The sequence below is a fragment of the Epinephelus fuscoguttatus genome, linkage group LG16 (assembly GCF_011397635.1).
Source record: "Epinephelus fuscoguttatus linkage group LG16, E.fuscoguttatus.final_Chr_v1".
In the NCBI taxonomy this organism is placed as follows: domain Eukaryota; kingdom Metazoa; phylum Chordata; class Actinopteri; order Perciformes; family Serranidae; genus Epinephelus; species Epinephelus fuscoguttatus.
The window spans coordinates 40,762,539-40,776,354 of record NC_064767.1 but is presented as its reverse complement, the minus strand read 5'-3'; the positions used below and the strand labels follow the sequence as shown (position 1 = coordinate 40,776,354).

Below are 13,816 nucleotides of genomic sequence, written 5' to 3'. Positions count from 1 at the left end.
GTGACACTATGCTGAACCTTGGGTGAAATAATGTGACTGCTTACTATTTCTTTCCATTTGTAGGTTACAGCTACAGAGTGCTATTAACCCTGGATGGTCCTAGCTGGCCTAACCCAGGCGTCATGTTTGTGACACTTACTGGAGCCAGTGGCAGCACCAAGGAGCACCAGCTTCATTCGTAAGAACATTATAACAGTGTTCTGTGGAATGCACCAAGGGGTTTTAGTCTGTGTGACATCACTGACTAGGGAGTTGCAGAGGTGGACCTGCCTATTTAGTCTAGGATATTGTACTTCTCTTTGTTGACCAGGCCTGGAAGCTTGAACAACTGTCACTTCTCTTATCTGAACATGTGACTCCTTGCTGCCTAAATGACACATCTGGTCAGTTACAGATAATCACTGATGCCATTCTGTAGTTCAGCCTCTGGATTAGCTTTAACGCCTCATTTATAGTATCTCTGTGCTGGCAATAGCCTTGCATTATGTTTTTGAGTTGTCTGTTGGTTAGTATTGTAATGAAATGTGGGTTTAACCAAGGTGGTGAACTTAGAGTCCCCATGTCAGAGCCATCCAATAATCACCCAGAGAAGAGCAGTTACAACAATACAATAATCTTTATTAGTACAGTAGAAAAACACAGTTCATAAAAGGGACGGAGGGCGAATTGCAACCAGGGGGTTCCGCACTGTCAGGGCTCTTGAAAGGACTCCCACTACTACCCACTACAATAAATCACTACAAGCTTAAGGCACACTACAAACACAGCACGCTACCACCCTCTACTGGAGGCACTGCAATTACACACTTGGTTGACCACACAATTCATATTGCACTGCAACCATAGACTATAGGAAAAAGGACTGCAACTCACGTGATATCACACTAGAAGTAGAAGCTTATAACTCTTCAGACAGTCCTCTTACCAACATGCAGCTCAGCACAACAGTTAATCTCACATCCAAAATGCATTCATACAACCTAAGCACTTGATACACATCTGAGAATCAGCTCTTGTACCAGAACACAACATTTGTGTAATCTTTATTGCATGGATTGTGCTACCTCAATATATATCACAGAAATTCAATAGGTTTTTTCCTGACATTTTTTCCAAACTCACAAAATTAAACTAAAGTAACTCCAGTATTGTGATATAAAACTATGCATATTCTCTATACATACTTTTATAGGACAGCTACGAATATAATAAATACAACAGTGCTAGTCAACTGTCACCTTTCATTTGTATGACTGATCCATTCATGGCATTCTTCTGCAGATATGTTGAGACATCTAGCAATAATTGTGTCCAGGAGGGACATCTGATTATGTGGATAGTGTATGGGCTGAAATATGTGCCACCAGAAACTGAATTTGAATCATTTATATTTCAATTTGAATTTCTAAACTTGAATAATTGCATTGAAAAACTGAATTTGAATCACATAATTTGAAATTGAATCATTTATATTTGAATTTCTAAACTTGAATAATTGCATTGAAAAACTGAATTTGAATCACATAATTTGAAATTGTATTGTTTAATTTGAATCATTGCATTGAAAAACTGAATCTGAATAGTATAATTTGAAATTGAATTTATTTCTATATATCTCCACATTCAGTTCTCACAATTCAAATTCAGCTCTCAAAATTCAGTTTCAATTTACTGTGACAGACATCCGGGTAGTTTAAGTATGAAGGAAGAGCAATCGAGCGCAGATGCACAGGACTTCTCTTTGGCCAATCTCTTTGGCTCTCACCTGATCTAACAGCTGATTGGTTAAGATGTCCACTCAACAATATGACGTTTGACGTTGAATTTTAGAGATTAAGACTGTATTTGTCTGATCTAAAGGTTTATTCTGTGAACAGAAAACATGTTGTGTGACTGATGATGAAGTTTAGTTGTCAGAGACTAAATAGGCTACATTCATCATAAACTATAGAGTCTACTGTACTATATTAATATTGGACGGTTTAATTATTGAAGTATTTAGCAACACAGAGACTTGTGGTCAGTGGGATGTGAGGATTCTTAAAATAACATCAGATGTGAAGCCCTGACTGTATCTGACTGAGCCTTAAAGAAAGCTGTTGTCTTGTATTTCTTTTCCTCTGAAAATATTAACCTTATAGTCAAACACAGTTTATTCAGCCTGTGTAGTTGAGGGGACAGGTCAAACTGATATGATGCTGATTTACAGGAGAATTCATGTCAAATGGAGGATAAACCATGAACATAAACTACAGATCACTTGTAAATCATTTTAATAAATTAATCTATCATAATTAAAACAACTGGAGACTGAAAACAAACTGATAGCCTATATGGGTCTGATCACTTTTTTAATGAATTGACATCATTACAGACAGGATATGTGTGTGTCTGTAACTTCCTGTAAGGACTGAAGAATGCTGGAAAGCTTTTTGTCACTGCCCCCCGCTGCGGCCACCTGCTCTTGTCTACTTTTCAGACGAGGCACAGTTCATCTCGAACGAGCCTATAGTCTATGGTCGTACGTAGGTGCTGATTGGCCAAAGAGGAGTCCTGTGTATCTGCGCTCCATTGCTCTTCCTTCATCCTTAAACAACCCGGATGTCTGTCACAGTAAATTGAAACTGAATTTTGAGAGCTGAATTTGAATTGTGAGAACTGAATGTGAAGAGATATAGAAATAAATTCAATTTCAAATTATACTATTAAGATTCAGTTTTTCAATGCAATGCAAATCAAGTTTAGAAATTCAAATTCAAATATGAATGATTCAAATTAAGTTTCTGGTGGCACATATTTCAGCCCATAATAGTGGTCATGAACTTTCCACCTGCATGAAGAATAGAATTCCTCTATTAGGTTGAGGAATGCAAAGTGAAGAAAAACTAACATGATCCTGGGATGGGCTGTAAACCAGTCTGTGACTGGAAGAAAAAGGTGAAACAGAAAAACAGTATGCAGCACATTTTTATGGGCTCTACCCTTGCCTGTTCCCTATTACTGTAAGCACATGTAGATTTAGCAGGTCAGCTAAGGTGATGGTGAGTGGTAATTCCAAAGTCCAGGCTTCAAAATGTCGCTTTTTTATGCTGCCACGCTGGTGATAGCCATAGCTGCAGGCGTTATGTTTTTGGGTTGTCCATCCTTCCCTCTGGCTATGTGTCTGTATAGTCAGTCCCATTCTGTCTGAATGCAACATCTCAAGAACACCTTATAGGAATTTCTTAACTTTGACACAAATGTCCATTTGGACTTAGCAATGAACTGATTAGATTTTGGTGGTCAGAAATCAAGGTCACTGTGATCTCATCTGTGTCATTCTTGTGAATGCGATATCTCAAGGACAGCTTGAGGGATATTTTTTAAATTTGGCACTAACGCTCAGTGGGATGCAACGATAAAGTGGTCAGATTTTGGTGGTCAAAGGTCAAGGTCATTGTGACATTGCATCCATCTCATTCTTGTGAACACAATATCTTAAGAAGGCCTTGAGGGAGTTTCCTCAAAATTGGCACAAACTGGGACTCAAGAATGAACTGATTAGATTTTGGTGGTCAGAGGTCAAGGTCATTGTGACCTTGCGCCTCTCTCATTTTCATGAATCTGACCATCTTAAGAAAGACTTGAGAGAATGTCCTTAAATTTCACACAACTGATTATATTTTGGTGGTCAAAGGTCACTTTGACCTCACAATTATGTTCTACCCATAACTCAAAAATGTATATATAATTGTGACCAAAAGGTCCAAGGTCTATTTCACTGTGATATCATAATGTTCAGCAAAAAAACACTTTTTTGGCCATTATTTAATGTCATATCTCAGGAACAGAGGGGGAGACATTTGGTCAGTTACTGAATTGGTGACACTAATCTTGGGTGCCCACCTCGAAACTGTGCTGATTATAAAGATCTTCTGTGCTATGGGGTTGAAGATATGTGTGAAGCATCCACGTTTTCACAGACATGGTTGTAAACTATAAGTGTAACTTGACTGGTGGGCATACAACCCCGGGGCGGTTACTTTAGTTTCTGCAGTGTTTGGGGAGAGGAGACATTGAAAACTCCACCTATAGACTAGAAGCCTTTTGCCTCAAGAACTGAGGGCTGACAACCCTAACACAGCACTGGCCATGTAATCTGTGGGAGGGAGCAGCTGATTAACAAACGGTTCTGATGCAATAGCTTGCTTCTTAAGTTTACATAAAATGAATAATGGTAAAGTATTCAGATGTCAACTTTGAACCTGCCAGAAGTGGCAACCTCCATATCCAGTTCCACAACTTGCCTTTTGCCTTGTGGCCTTTTGATTGCTCAGATCAAATTTTACAGTAAGAGTAATCTGCAAACCAGACGGAACCAATAAAAAGGAGTGGCTTGTCACAAAGGGAAAAAAAAATATTTGGTTTGTTACTCTGTAGTAAATGGATAAAGTAACTGAAATTAAGGTGCAAGTACTGTGATTGATTGCATGAAGCATTGTATTACAACAACATATTGACTGCGTGTGTGTAATGACTGAATAACACATCACCCAACTCTGATTAATGGAGCTCAGATTGCACTGTCACAGCCATCCAAGGACAATGATTTTTTATTTTCAGTGTGATATGTTATGACATCTCTCCAGGGGTATACTGAAGCCTGGAAGGACCTATGAGGTGCTTATCAATGCTGAAGCGGATGTAGGTGATGTGACAGAGGTGAAGTTTCGGTGGAACAACTACATCCTTAACCCCTTGAAACCCAAGTATGGTGCATCCAAGGTGGAGCTTCAGAGAGGAAAAGACAAGCAGATGTAAGTTTGTCTTTTTTGTAAACAGGTGGCACCTCTCACACTTTGTTAGATTCCAAAGAGCGAAGATCAGTCAAACCTACATAGTAATATAAGAAAATTGGTGAATATAAGGAGTTGTTTTGCTGGTAGACTAGGCTGTGTATAATATAATTTTTATTGTAATATATAGCTTTTAATTAGTTTCGCAAAACAATTTGGTAGAGTACATGTCTGATCTGTGATTCTTTAAACCTGATTACTGCAAGTCTGTCTTTATGCTACTGAAGCATGTCAGGTCCAAAAGAATTCCCAGGGTGCATTTAGGCTTTCAAGACCAGGTGACTTCCTTCTGAGAAAAAATAAGCAGTGGGATAATTGTGGGAATTAATTACAAGATTAAAATCACTTTTATTTACTGTTATTTATTTATAAAATGTTAAAAACTTTCAGTAAACAATTTATAGAATCAATACAAAATCATTTTTGTTATACTATTAATTATTATTAAAACTATTTGACTGGTGATGTGTTCATTTCTCACTCTTTGTAGCTTTTCACAGTAACCTCTGTTTCTCCCCTCCTATTTACTTGTAGGGTTGGGTTAAAATAATCAATTCATCGGATTCAAATCGGTCATCACATGAATAGCCCGATAGTGATTCATAAAATCTGAGATCAATCTTTCTCGATCCATTTCGGCGGTAGTAAATGGGCCCGGTGTTAAATTATTAATGACCATAGTATTAAGAAGCTCTGACTTCACCGGTTCTTTAATCTCTAACTGTTACAGAGATCATTTAATATCATGCTGCAGCAGCCTCTCCTCCTGCTGTGTGTGCGTCAGGGCTGCTGTGCTACTTTTACGCACACACACAGACATAGAAACACAGATGCGGTGGTGAAGACACAGAAGTGAACTTGAATTGTCGACAACTACACTTGTTACTGTGAGTGTGATAAAACCTCCACGATGAAAACATCAGTACTTTCTCAATACACCTGTTCAGCAACATGTAGGTCTAAACATGTAGAAAAGCGATATTTCAGTCTGCTCTGTCCACAGTCTCTCATCCACCTAATAATATATTTTGCACAAGCACAAAGCCCTTTCCAGCTAATACCAAATTGTTATTAACAAGCTGAAACTACAGTTGTTTATGTCTAACAGTTTAGCTTAGTTTGCCTTGAATCTTTAAATGTACCAGCGGTAACGTGACCTGCAGTCAGTGATTCTCCTCAGCAGCAGAGGGAGGAGCAAAGAGGACAGCAGGACTGATACTGACTGATGTGTGTGTTCTTTATTCTTTCAAAACTTCACTCAATATTGTGATGTCAGAAATATGTATTTATAAGAACCCAATTTGATTCAATTCTGTATTGAATATATATATATATATATATATATATGTACATATATATATATGTAATGGCATGCCGTTCAGGAAATTACTATATATATATATAATATGAAGTTTGAATATATATGGAATGAATGAAAGTCTGAAAATATGGAATGAACCTCGAATATACTGAATGAAAGTCTGAATATATGGAATGAACCTCGAATATATATTGATAAATTACTATGTCTTCATTGCTTAAAATTGCCGCCACTATGTCTCTCGCCGACTCACTCATATTAGACTCACAAGTCAGTCTTTAGATGCTTTGCTTAACTAAAGACTGATGACTTTCTCCCTGATTTTGTGTTTAGATGGGCGGATACAATTTAAGCGTTTAAAAAAACTCCCTACATTGCAGAACCAATAGTAAATCTCCAGGGTGGTCCTTCGGTGGCTCGCTGAACTCTTGTGCTGGTAAACATAGTCCCACTAGAAACACCCGCTCGCAGAAAACGCCGTCAAAGTTAGTAGATGCGTTTGCGGCGGTGAAAAATGTGATTATATAATCACATTTTTCACATCACTGTATCACCGTTTAGACTAATCCGATGCTTGTAAAGTCTATAAACACAATGATTGAACAAACATTACTATTTCTTAGCCGTTAGCAGTGTCTGTAATAGGTAATAACTCATTAAACGGTCCGTGAAAAAAATATTTTTTCCAGTGGATATCTTAGTTACAACATGATTGAGCTAGCAAAGCAGTTTTGTGTTGCTATGTGTGGTATTTATTTAGTTTTAGGAAATCACGATTTCTAGAAAGTATCAGTGGCTGCAGCTGACAGGGACAGCAGCTAACAGCAGCAGCAAAGCTAACATCAGGACGTCATCTGTTAAAAGCCTCCCGTTGTCGGATACGACATGAAACTACTCCAGTTAGCTCAATCATGTTGTAACTAAGATATCCGCTGGAAAAAATATTTTCTTCATGGATGAGCACACGTTTGATAAAACGGAGTTTAATCTCTCGGCATCCATTTTCAAGCTCTCTCTGTGTTTGTTTCCTTGCGGACAAGAAAAGGGGAGCGCACATTTCCGAGAAGGCGTGTCCTTTTCAAAAATGCAAGAGGCGTTGCTTTGTTGCCGGCCGTTTTCGCCGGTGTGTTAAACACACTTTAGAAAGGGGTGTCCCCAGACTATCAGAAGGCAGAGATCTCTGATTTTCTGGTGGCGAGACTACACTCATATTCACTGTGTTCTTGCTGCAGCATCCAATACAAGCATACAGAGGAAACACAAGATGGCGCTAGTGCCTTAATGACGTCAGATTCCATATATTCTGACTTTCATTCAATATATTCAAGGTTCATTCCATATATTCAGACATTCATTCCCTATATTCAAGGTTCATTCCATATATTCAGACTTTCATTCAATATTAGGTTAGGTTTTATTGTCCCCGAGGGGAAATTCTTTTCCACAGCACTGTACTTGTTGGACTCAGCATCAGCACACCGACACCATCAGAACACATCACACTGCTGAGCAGTACACAAAAAGCAACGACATACAGCATATAAACATGACACAATCAACGGGGCCTGTTGTTCAGAGCAGCAATGGCTGCGGGAATCAGGCTTTTCCCGAAGCGAGCCCTTCTGCACCTCAGCGTTTTATACCTGCGTCCTGAGCAGCAGGGCAAGATATTTGAGGTTCATTCAATATATTCAGAATTTCAGTTCAACTACAAGAAAGCCTATGACTCAATACCACACAAATGGATAATGGAATGCTTGGAAATGTAGAACATCAACAGGACACAAAGAGCCTTCATCAAGAACTCAATGGGGCCAGCTCAAAGTCAATTGCATAAGTTAACATCAAGTGCAGCATCTACCAAGGTGATGCACTGTCTCCATTACTGTTCTGCATAGGCCTGAACCCCCTCAGCCAACTCATCTAAAAGAGTGGCTTTGGATATGGGTTCTGAAGTGGAGCAGCCTCCTCCACGTGGATGACATCAAGCTGCATGCTAGGAGTGAGTGAGACATCGGCTCACTGATCCTCCTCACCAGGATCTACAGTAATGACACCGGAATGTCATTCGGACTAGATACAGTAAGTGTGGTCTGATGGTGTCATAGAGAGGGACGATGATCAGAACCGAGGGGGCTGAATTACCATAAGGAAGCATTGCATATATACTTATATATATGTATAAAACTCACCCTCTCACCGTCTTAGGGTGGTATCTGTATCATCCTCAAGCTCGGGTCCTCTACCAGACGCCTGGCCTGAGTTTGAGGGTTCTTCGCAGTATCTTAGCTGTTTCTAGGACTGCACACTTATGGACTGAGGCTTCAGATGTTGTTCCTGGAATCTGCCGGATCCACTCTCCCAGTCTGGGGGTCACTGCCCCAAGTGCCCCTACTACCACAGGGACCATGTCAACTTTGACCTTCCACATCTTTTCCAGCTGTTCTTTCAACTCTTGATACTTATCCACTTTTTCTTGTTCCTTCTTTCGGATGTTGCTGTCAGCTGGTATGGCCACATCTACCACTACTACCTATCGTCACTGTGGGGGAGCATGACGTGAGTCATATGCTGAGGACAGTAAACTCCAGAAAAGCAGGAGGACCTGACAGCGTCACTGGTGAAGGACTGTACAGATCAGCTCACAGGGGTCTTTACTAAAATATTCAACCTTTCCTTAGCACAGGCCACTGTTCCACCCTGCCTGAAGTCCTCAACCATCATCCCTGTCCCAAAAAAGCAGTCTAAATGACTTCCGGCCGGTGGCTCTCACTCCAGTCATTATGAAGTGTTTTCGAGAAACTAGTCAGAAATCACATCACTCAAGGACTTCAACCCACATTTGACCCCCACCAGTTTGCATACAGGAATAACAGATTGACAGACGATGTCATAGCCACAGCCCTCCACACAACACTGACCCACCTGGAATAGAAGGACAGTTATGCCAGGCTTCTTTTCATCGACTTTAGCTCGGCATTTAACACAATCATCCCTAACAGACTAGTAACAAAACGAAACAACCTTGGCCTCCCACACTCCATCTGCCTCTGGATCAAGGACTTCCTCAATGACTGCCCACAAAGTGTCAAAGTAGGGCCCCACCTTTCCCCAGCACTCAGCCTCAACACCGGCTCCCCATAGGGATGTTTGCTGAGCCCCCTACAGTACACTCTCTGCACATATAACTGCACCCCCGTGCACCCAAGTAGCTCCATCGTGAAGTTCGCGGATGACACGACAGTGGTCGGGCTCATCACAGGGGGAGATGAGATTGCATACAACTTGGTGCAATAATGTTAAACTGTGCAATATTTAACATGTAACAATAATTGATAATCGATAACATATTTTCTCTATTTTTTTATAATTATACAGCACTCTTGTTTCTGCACATACATTTGTATATATTCATTCATCATCGGTCTGTTCACTGTTCTACGAGTATTTCTCTTTTAACCTTGTACATAAGATTTTGTTGTACTTGCACAATGACAATAAAGATTCTGATTCTGACTCTCTTCTGGTTTTTGTCAACCACAGTGGTGTAGTGGTAATTGATGAGGTGGGTGTACTACTAGGTAGATAGGTAGGTTACTGATGAGGAAGTGGGCATACTCTCCTATATATTAAAATGGCTTTTTAGCTGATAGGTGGGTATACTGTAACTGGATAGAAAAAGAAGTATACCCTGTATACCTGAGTATACCCTCCACTACACCACTGGTTAACCACCACTATGTCCGACTGGTTAACCAGCAGCTGTTTAGCCCTGTTGTTCTCAACCACCTTTGGTGGTGTGTCCCATCGGGATTTGGGTACTTCGAGTCCATACTGGGTACAGATGTTCCTATACATACATACCATACATATACACACACACACACACACACACACACATATATATATCAATCAATCAATCAATCAATCAATCAATTTTATTTATAAAGCCCAATATCACAAATCACAATTTGCCTCACAGGGCTTTACAGCATACGACATCCCTCTGTCCTTAAGACCCTCACAGCGGATAAGGAAAAACTCCCCAAAAAAACCCCTTTAACGGGGGAAAAAAAACGGTAGAAACCTCAGGAAGAGCAACTGAGGAGGGATCCCTCTTCCAGGACGGACAGACGTGCAATAGATGTCGTACAGAACAGATCAACATGATAAATTAACAGTAATCCATATGACACAGGGAGAGAGAGAGAGAGAGAGAGAGAGAGAGAGAGAGCGAGAGAGAGATATGCAGGTAATGACAGTATCTTACAACAACATTAATGGAAGTAATAATATTATAGTTATAGTTCTGGTTACTGCGGTACAATATGTTGAAAGTATGTATTAATACCTGGCAGTATACATGTGTGACAATAATCATATGTGTATAATAACAGAAGAAGTATGACTAATGACTAATGATGGCAGCAGCAGCAGGAGGCATCTGGCGGGACCACGGCAGCAGCACCACACACGTCACGCTGTCCAGGCACCGCTGTGATATGAGTTAATCTGAGAGACAGTGGAGCACAAAGGCTCCGGAGAAGAAGCCGAGTTAGTGACATCCAGAATGGCCGGGTTAGCTAGATGCAGTAATAGGATACGAGAGAGAGAGAGAGAGAGAGAGAGAAGGAGAGAAGGGGCCCGGTGTATTATAGAGGGGTCCTCCGGCAGACTAGGCCTAAGTCAGCCTAACTAAGGGCTGGTACAGGACAAGCCTGAGCCAGCCCTAACTATAAGCTTTATCAAAGAGGAAAGTCTTAAGTCTAGTCTTAAATGTGGAGACGGTGTCTGCCTCCCGGACCGTAACAGGAAGATGATTCCACAGGAGAGGAGCCTGATAGCTAAAGGCTCTGGCTCCTGATCTACTTTTGGAGACTTTAGGGACCACGAGTAACCCTGCGTTCTCAGAGCGCAGTGTTCTGGTGGGATAATATGGCACTATGAGCTCTCTAAGATATGATGGAGCTTGACCATTTAGAGCTTTATAAGTTAACAGTAGGATTTTAAATTCAATTCTGGATTTTACAGGGAGCCAGTGCAGAGAAGCTAAAACAGGAGAGATATGATTGCGCTTAGTTCCTGTTAGTACACGTGCTGCTGCATTCTGAATTAGCTGGAGAGTTTTTAAGGACTTACTAGAGCTACCTGATAACAGAGAGTTACAGTAATCCAGCCTTGAGGTAACAAAAGCGTGGACCAATTTTTCTGCATCTTTTCGGGTCAGGATAGGCCTAATTTTCGCAATATTACGCAGATGAAAAAATGCAGTCCGTGAGGTTTGCTTTAAATAAGAATTAAAAGACAAATCTTGATCAAATGTTACTCTGAGGTTTCTTACGGTAGTGGCAGGGGCCAGAGTCTCTGAGTTGTTTGGGGCCAAGAACAATAACTTCAGTTTTGTCTGAATTTAACATCAGGAAATTGGTGCTCATCCAAGTTTTTATGTCTTTAAGGCAATTATGGAGTTTAGTTAATTGATTGCTTTCTTCTGGCTTCATCGATAAATACAACTGTGTATCATCCGCATAACAATGGAAATTTATAGAGTGATTTCTAATGATGTTACCTAAAGGAAGCATATACAGAGTAAACAGGATTGGTCCGAGCACAGAACCTTGCGGAACTCCAAAACAAACTTTAGTACGTAAGGATGGTTCATTGCGAACGTCAACAAATTGAAAACGATCAGATAAATAAGATTTAAACCAGCTTAGTGCTGAACCTTTTAAGCCAATTAAGTGATCCAGTCTCTGCAGCAGAATTTGATGGTCAATTGTGTCAAACGCCGCACTAAGATCTAATAAAACAAGTACAGAGACGAGTCCTTTGTCTGAAGCAATCAGAAGGTCATTTGTAATTTTAACTAGAGCTGTCTCAGTGCTATGATGCACTGTAAATCCTGACTGAAATTCCTCAAATAAATTATTATCCTGGAGAAAATCACACAGCTGGTCTGCGACTACTTTCTCAAGGATCTTTGACATAAAGGGAAGATTAGATATTGGTCTATAGTTGGCTAACACCTCTGGATCCAGGGAGGGCTTTTATATGTATATATATATATATATACATACAATTATACATACATACACAAATACTTTGGGGTCCCGCAGGAGAATGGGAACCATGAGGAGGCTGCAAGGAAGTCAGCCGCAGCCAAATACCTACACAGAGTAAGGAAAGAACAAGGTCCTAGCCATCAACAAGTACACCCTGACAGTCATCAGATACCCAGCTGGTATAATAAGCTGGCCAAAAGGAGAGATAGAGGCCACTGATACTAAGACAAGGAAAATTTCACAGTGCATGGAGGGTTTCATCCTAAGTCCAGCACCCCGAGACTGTACACAAAGCGTTGTGAGGGGGGCCGAGGACTGGTGAGCATCAGAGCCACTGTCCAGGATTAAACAACCATAATCCAGGAATACACAACGAAGAGTGCCCCCAAAGATGAGCTGCTAAGTGAATACCTCAGGCAGCAGAAAACCAAGAATGCAGAAGAGGAGGATAAACCATCATGGGAGGACAAGCCCCTGCATGCGATGTACCACCAACAGATTGAAGAAGTGGCCGACATCAACAAATCCTACCAGTGGCTGGAAAAGGCTGGACTGAAAGAATGAATAAATGAATAATCTTTATTTTGGTTAGATACATCTGGAAAAACAAAAATTATTTCACACAAATTTTCTCACAGTCTGTAACCGAAAGAGGAATAATCTGAAGCCCCAGACTTATTTTTGCTTATCCTATATAAACCAAAGGAAAACCCAGGATATCAACAATACCAAAGAAAGAAAATACATAAATTAATAATTCAATACATTATCCTCTAAATTATAATCCTCAACTTGTTTACATCTCGATCATTTTACATTATAATCCATAATCATTTTACATTTTAAGGCTTTTTTTTTTTAAAGCAACAGAGAGCTACACAGTTTCAAATCAGCACTGAGTTCATTCCATAACTTGACTCCCAAAACTGAAACAAGTCTGTATTTTACATTAGTTCTCACTTTACATGTTTCATAAATAAATAACCCTCTTAAATTATAATTTCCTTCTCTTAATCTATAGTAAAAAAAAATAAAAATCATCATTTAGTCATTTTTCAGGTTATAAAGTAAATCTGAATAAATCCGACTTCTATTTATTTTCTTTTTAAAGATATTTTAGGGCATTTTTTGCCTTTAATCGACAGGACAGTTAAGCGTGAAGGGGGGAGAGAGAGAGGGAGAGACATGCAGCAAAGGGCCATAGGCTGAACTCGAACCCGGGCCGCTGCAGCAACAGCCTTGTACATGGGGCGCCTGCTCTACCACTAAGCCACTGACGCCCCCGCACTTTTATTTTTAAAGAATGTTTCAGACTATTCAGATTTGCGCACAGAAGTTCCAATAGTTTCTCAATTTAAGTACCTTGGTATTGATATTTTCTCTACTCTTGATAAAATTGTTAATAAGAATTACAAATGATTAACTGACTTTGTCAAAGGATCTGGAGAGATGGTTCAATCATAAATTATTGTCATTATGTAGTCGAATATCGGTTGTTAAAATGATGGTCTTACCTAAGATCAACTTTTGATCTAGTATGTTGCCTTTACCTTCACCTGCTTGCTATTGGGACAAGATTCAGAGCCTTGTATGAAAAT

The 13,816-nt window shown here is 40.0% G+C and overlaps 1 protein-coding gene across 1 annotated transcript in view; it reads left to right on the top strand.

Moving 5' to 3' along the window:
* The window catches only part of LOC125903982 (inactive pancreatic lipase-related protein 1-like), a 65,684-nt gene that overhangs the window by 36,657 nt on the left and 15,211 nt on the right, over positions 1–13,816 (top strand). Inside the window, exons 10-11 of the mRNA XM_049601225.1 lie at positions 64–178; positions 4,629–4,796. Coding sequence (XP_049457182.1) covers positions 64–178; positions 4,629–4,796 — 283 coding nt within the window. The remainder of the gene's footprint in view (positions 1–63; positions 179–4,628; positions 4,797–13,816) is intronic.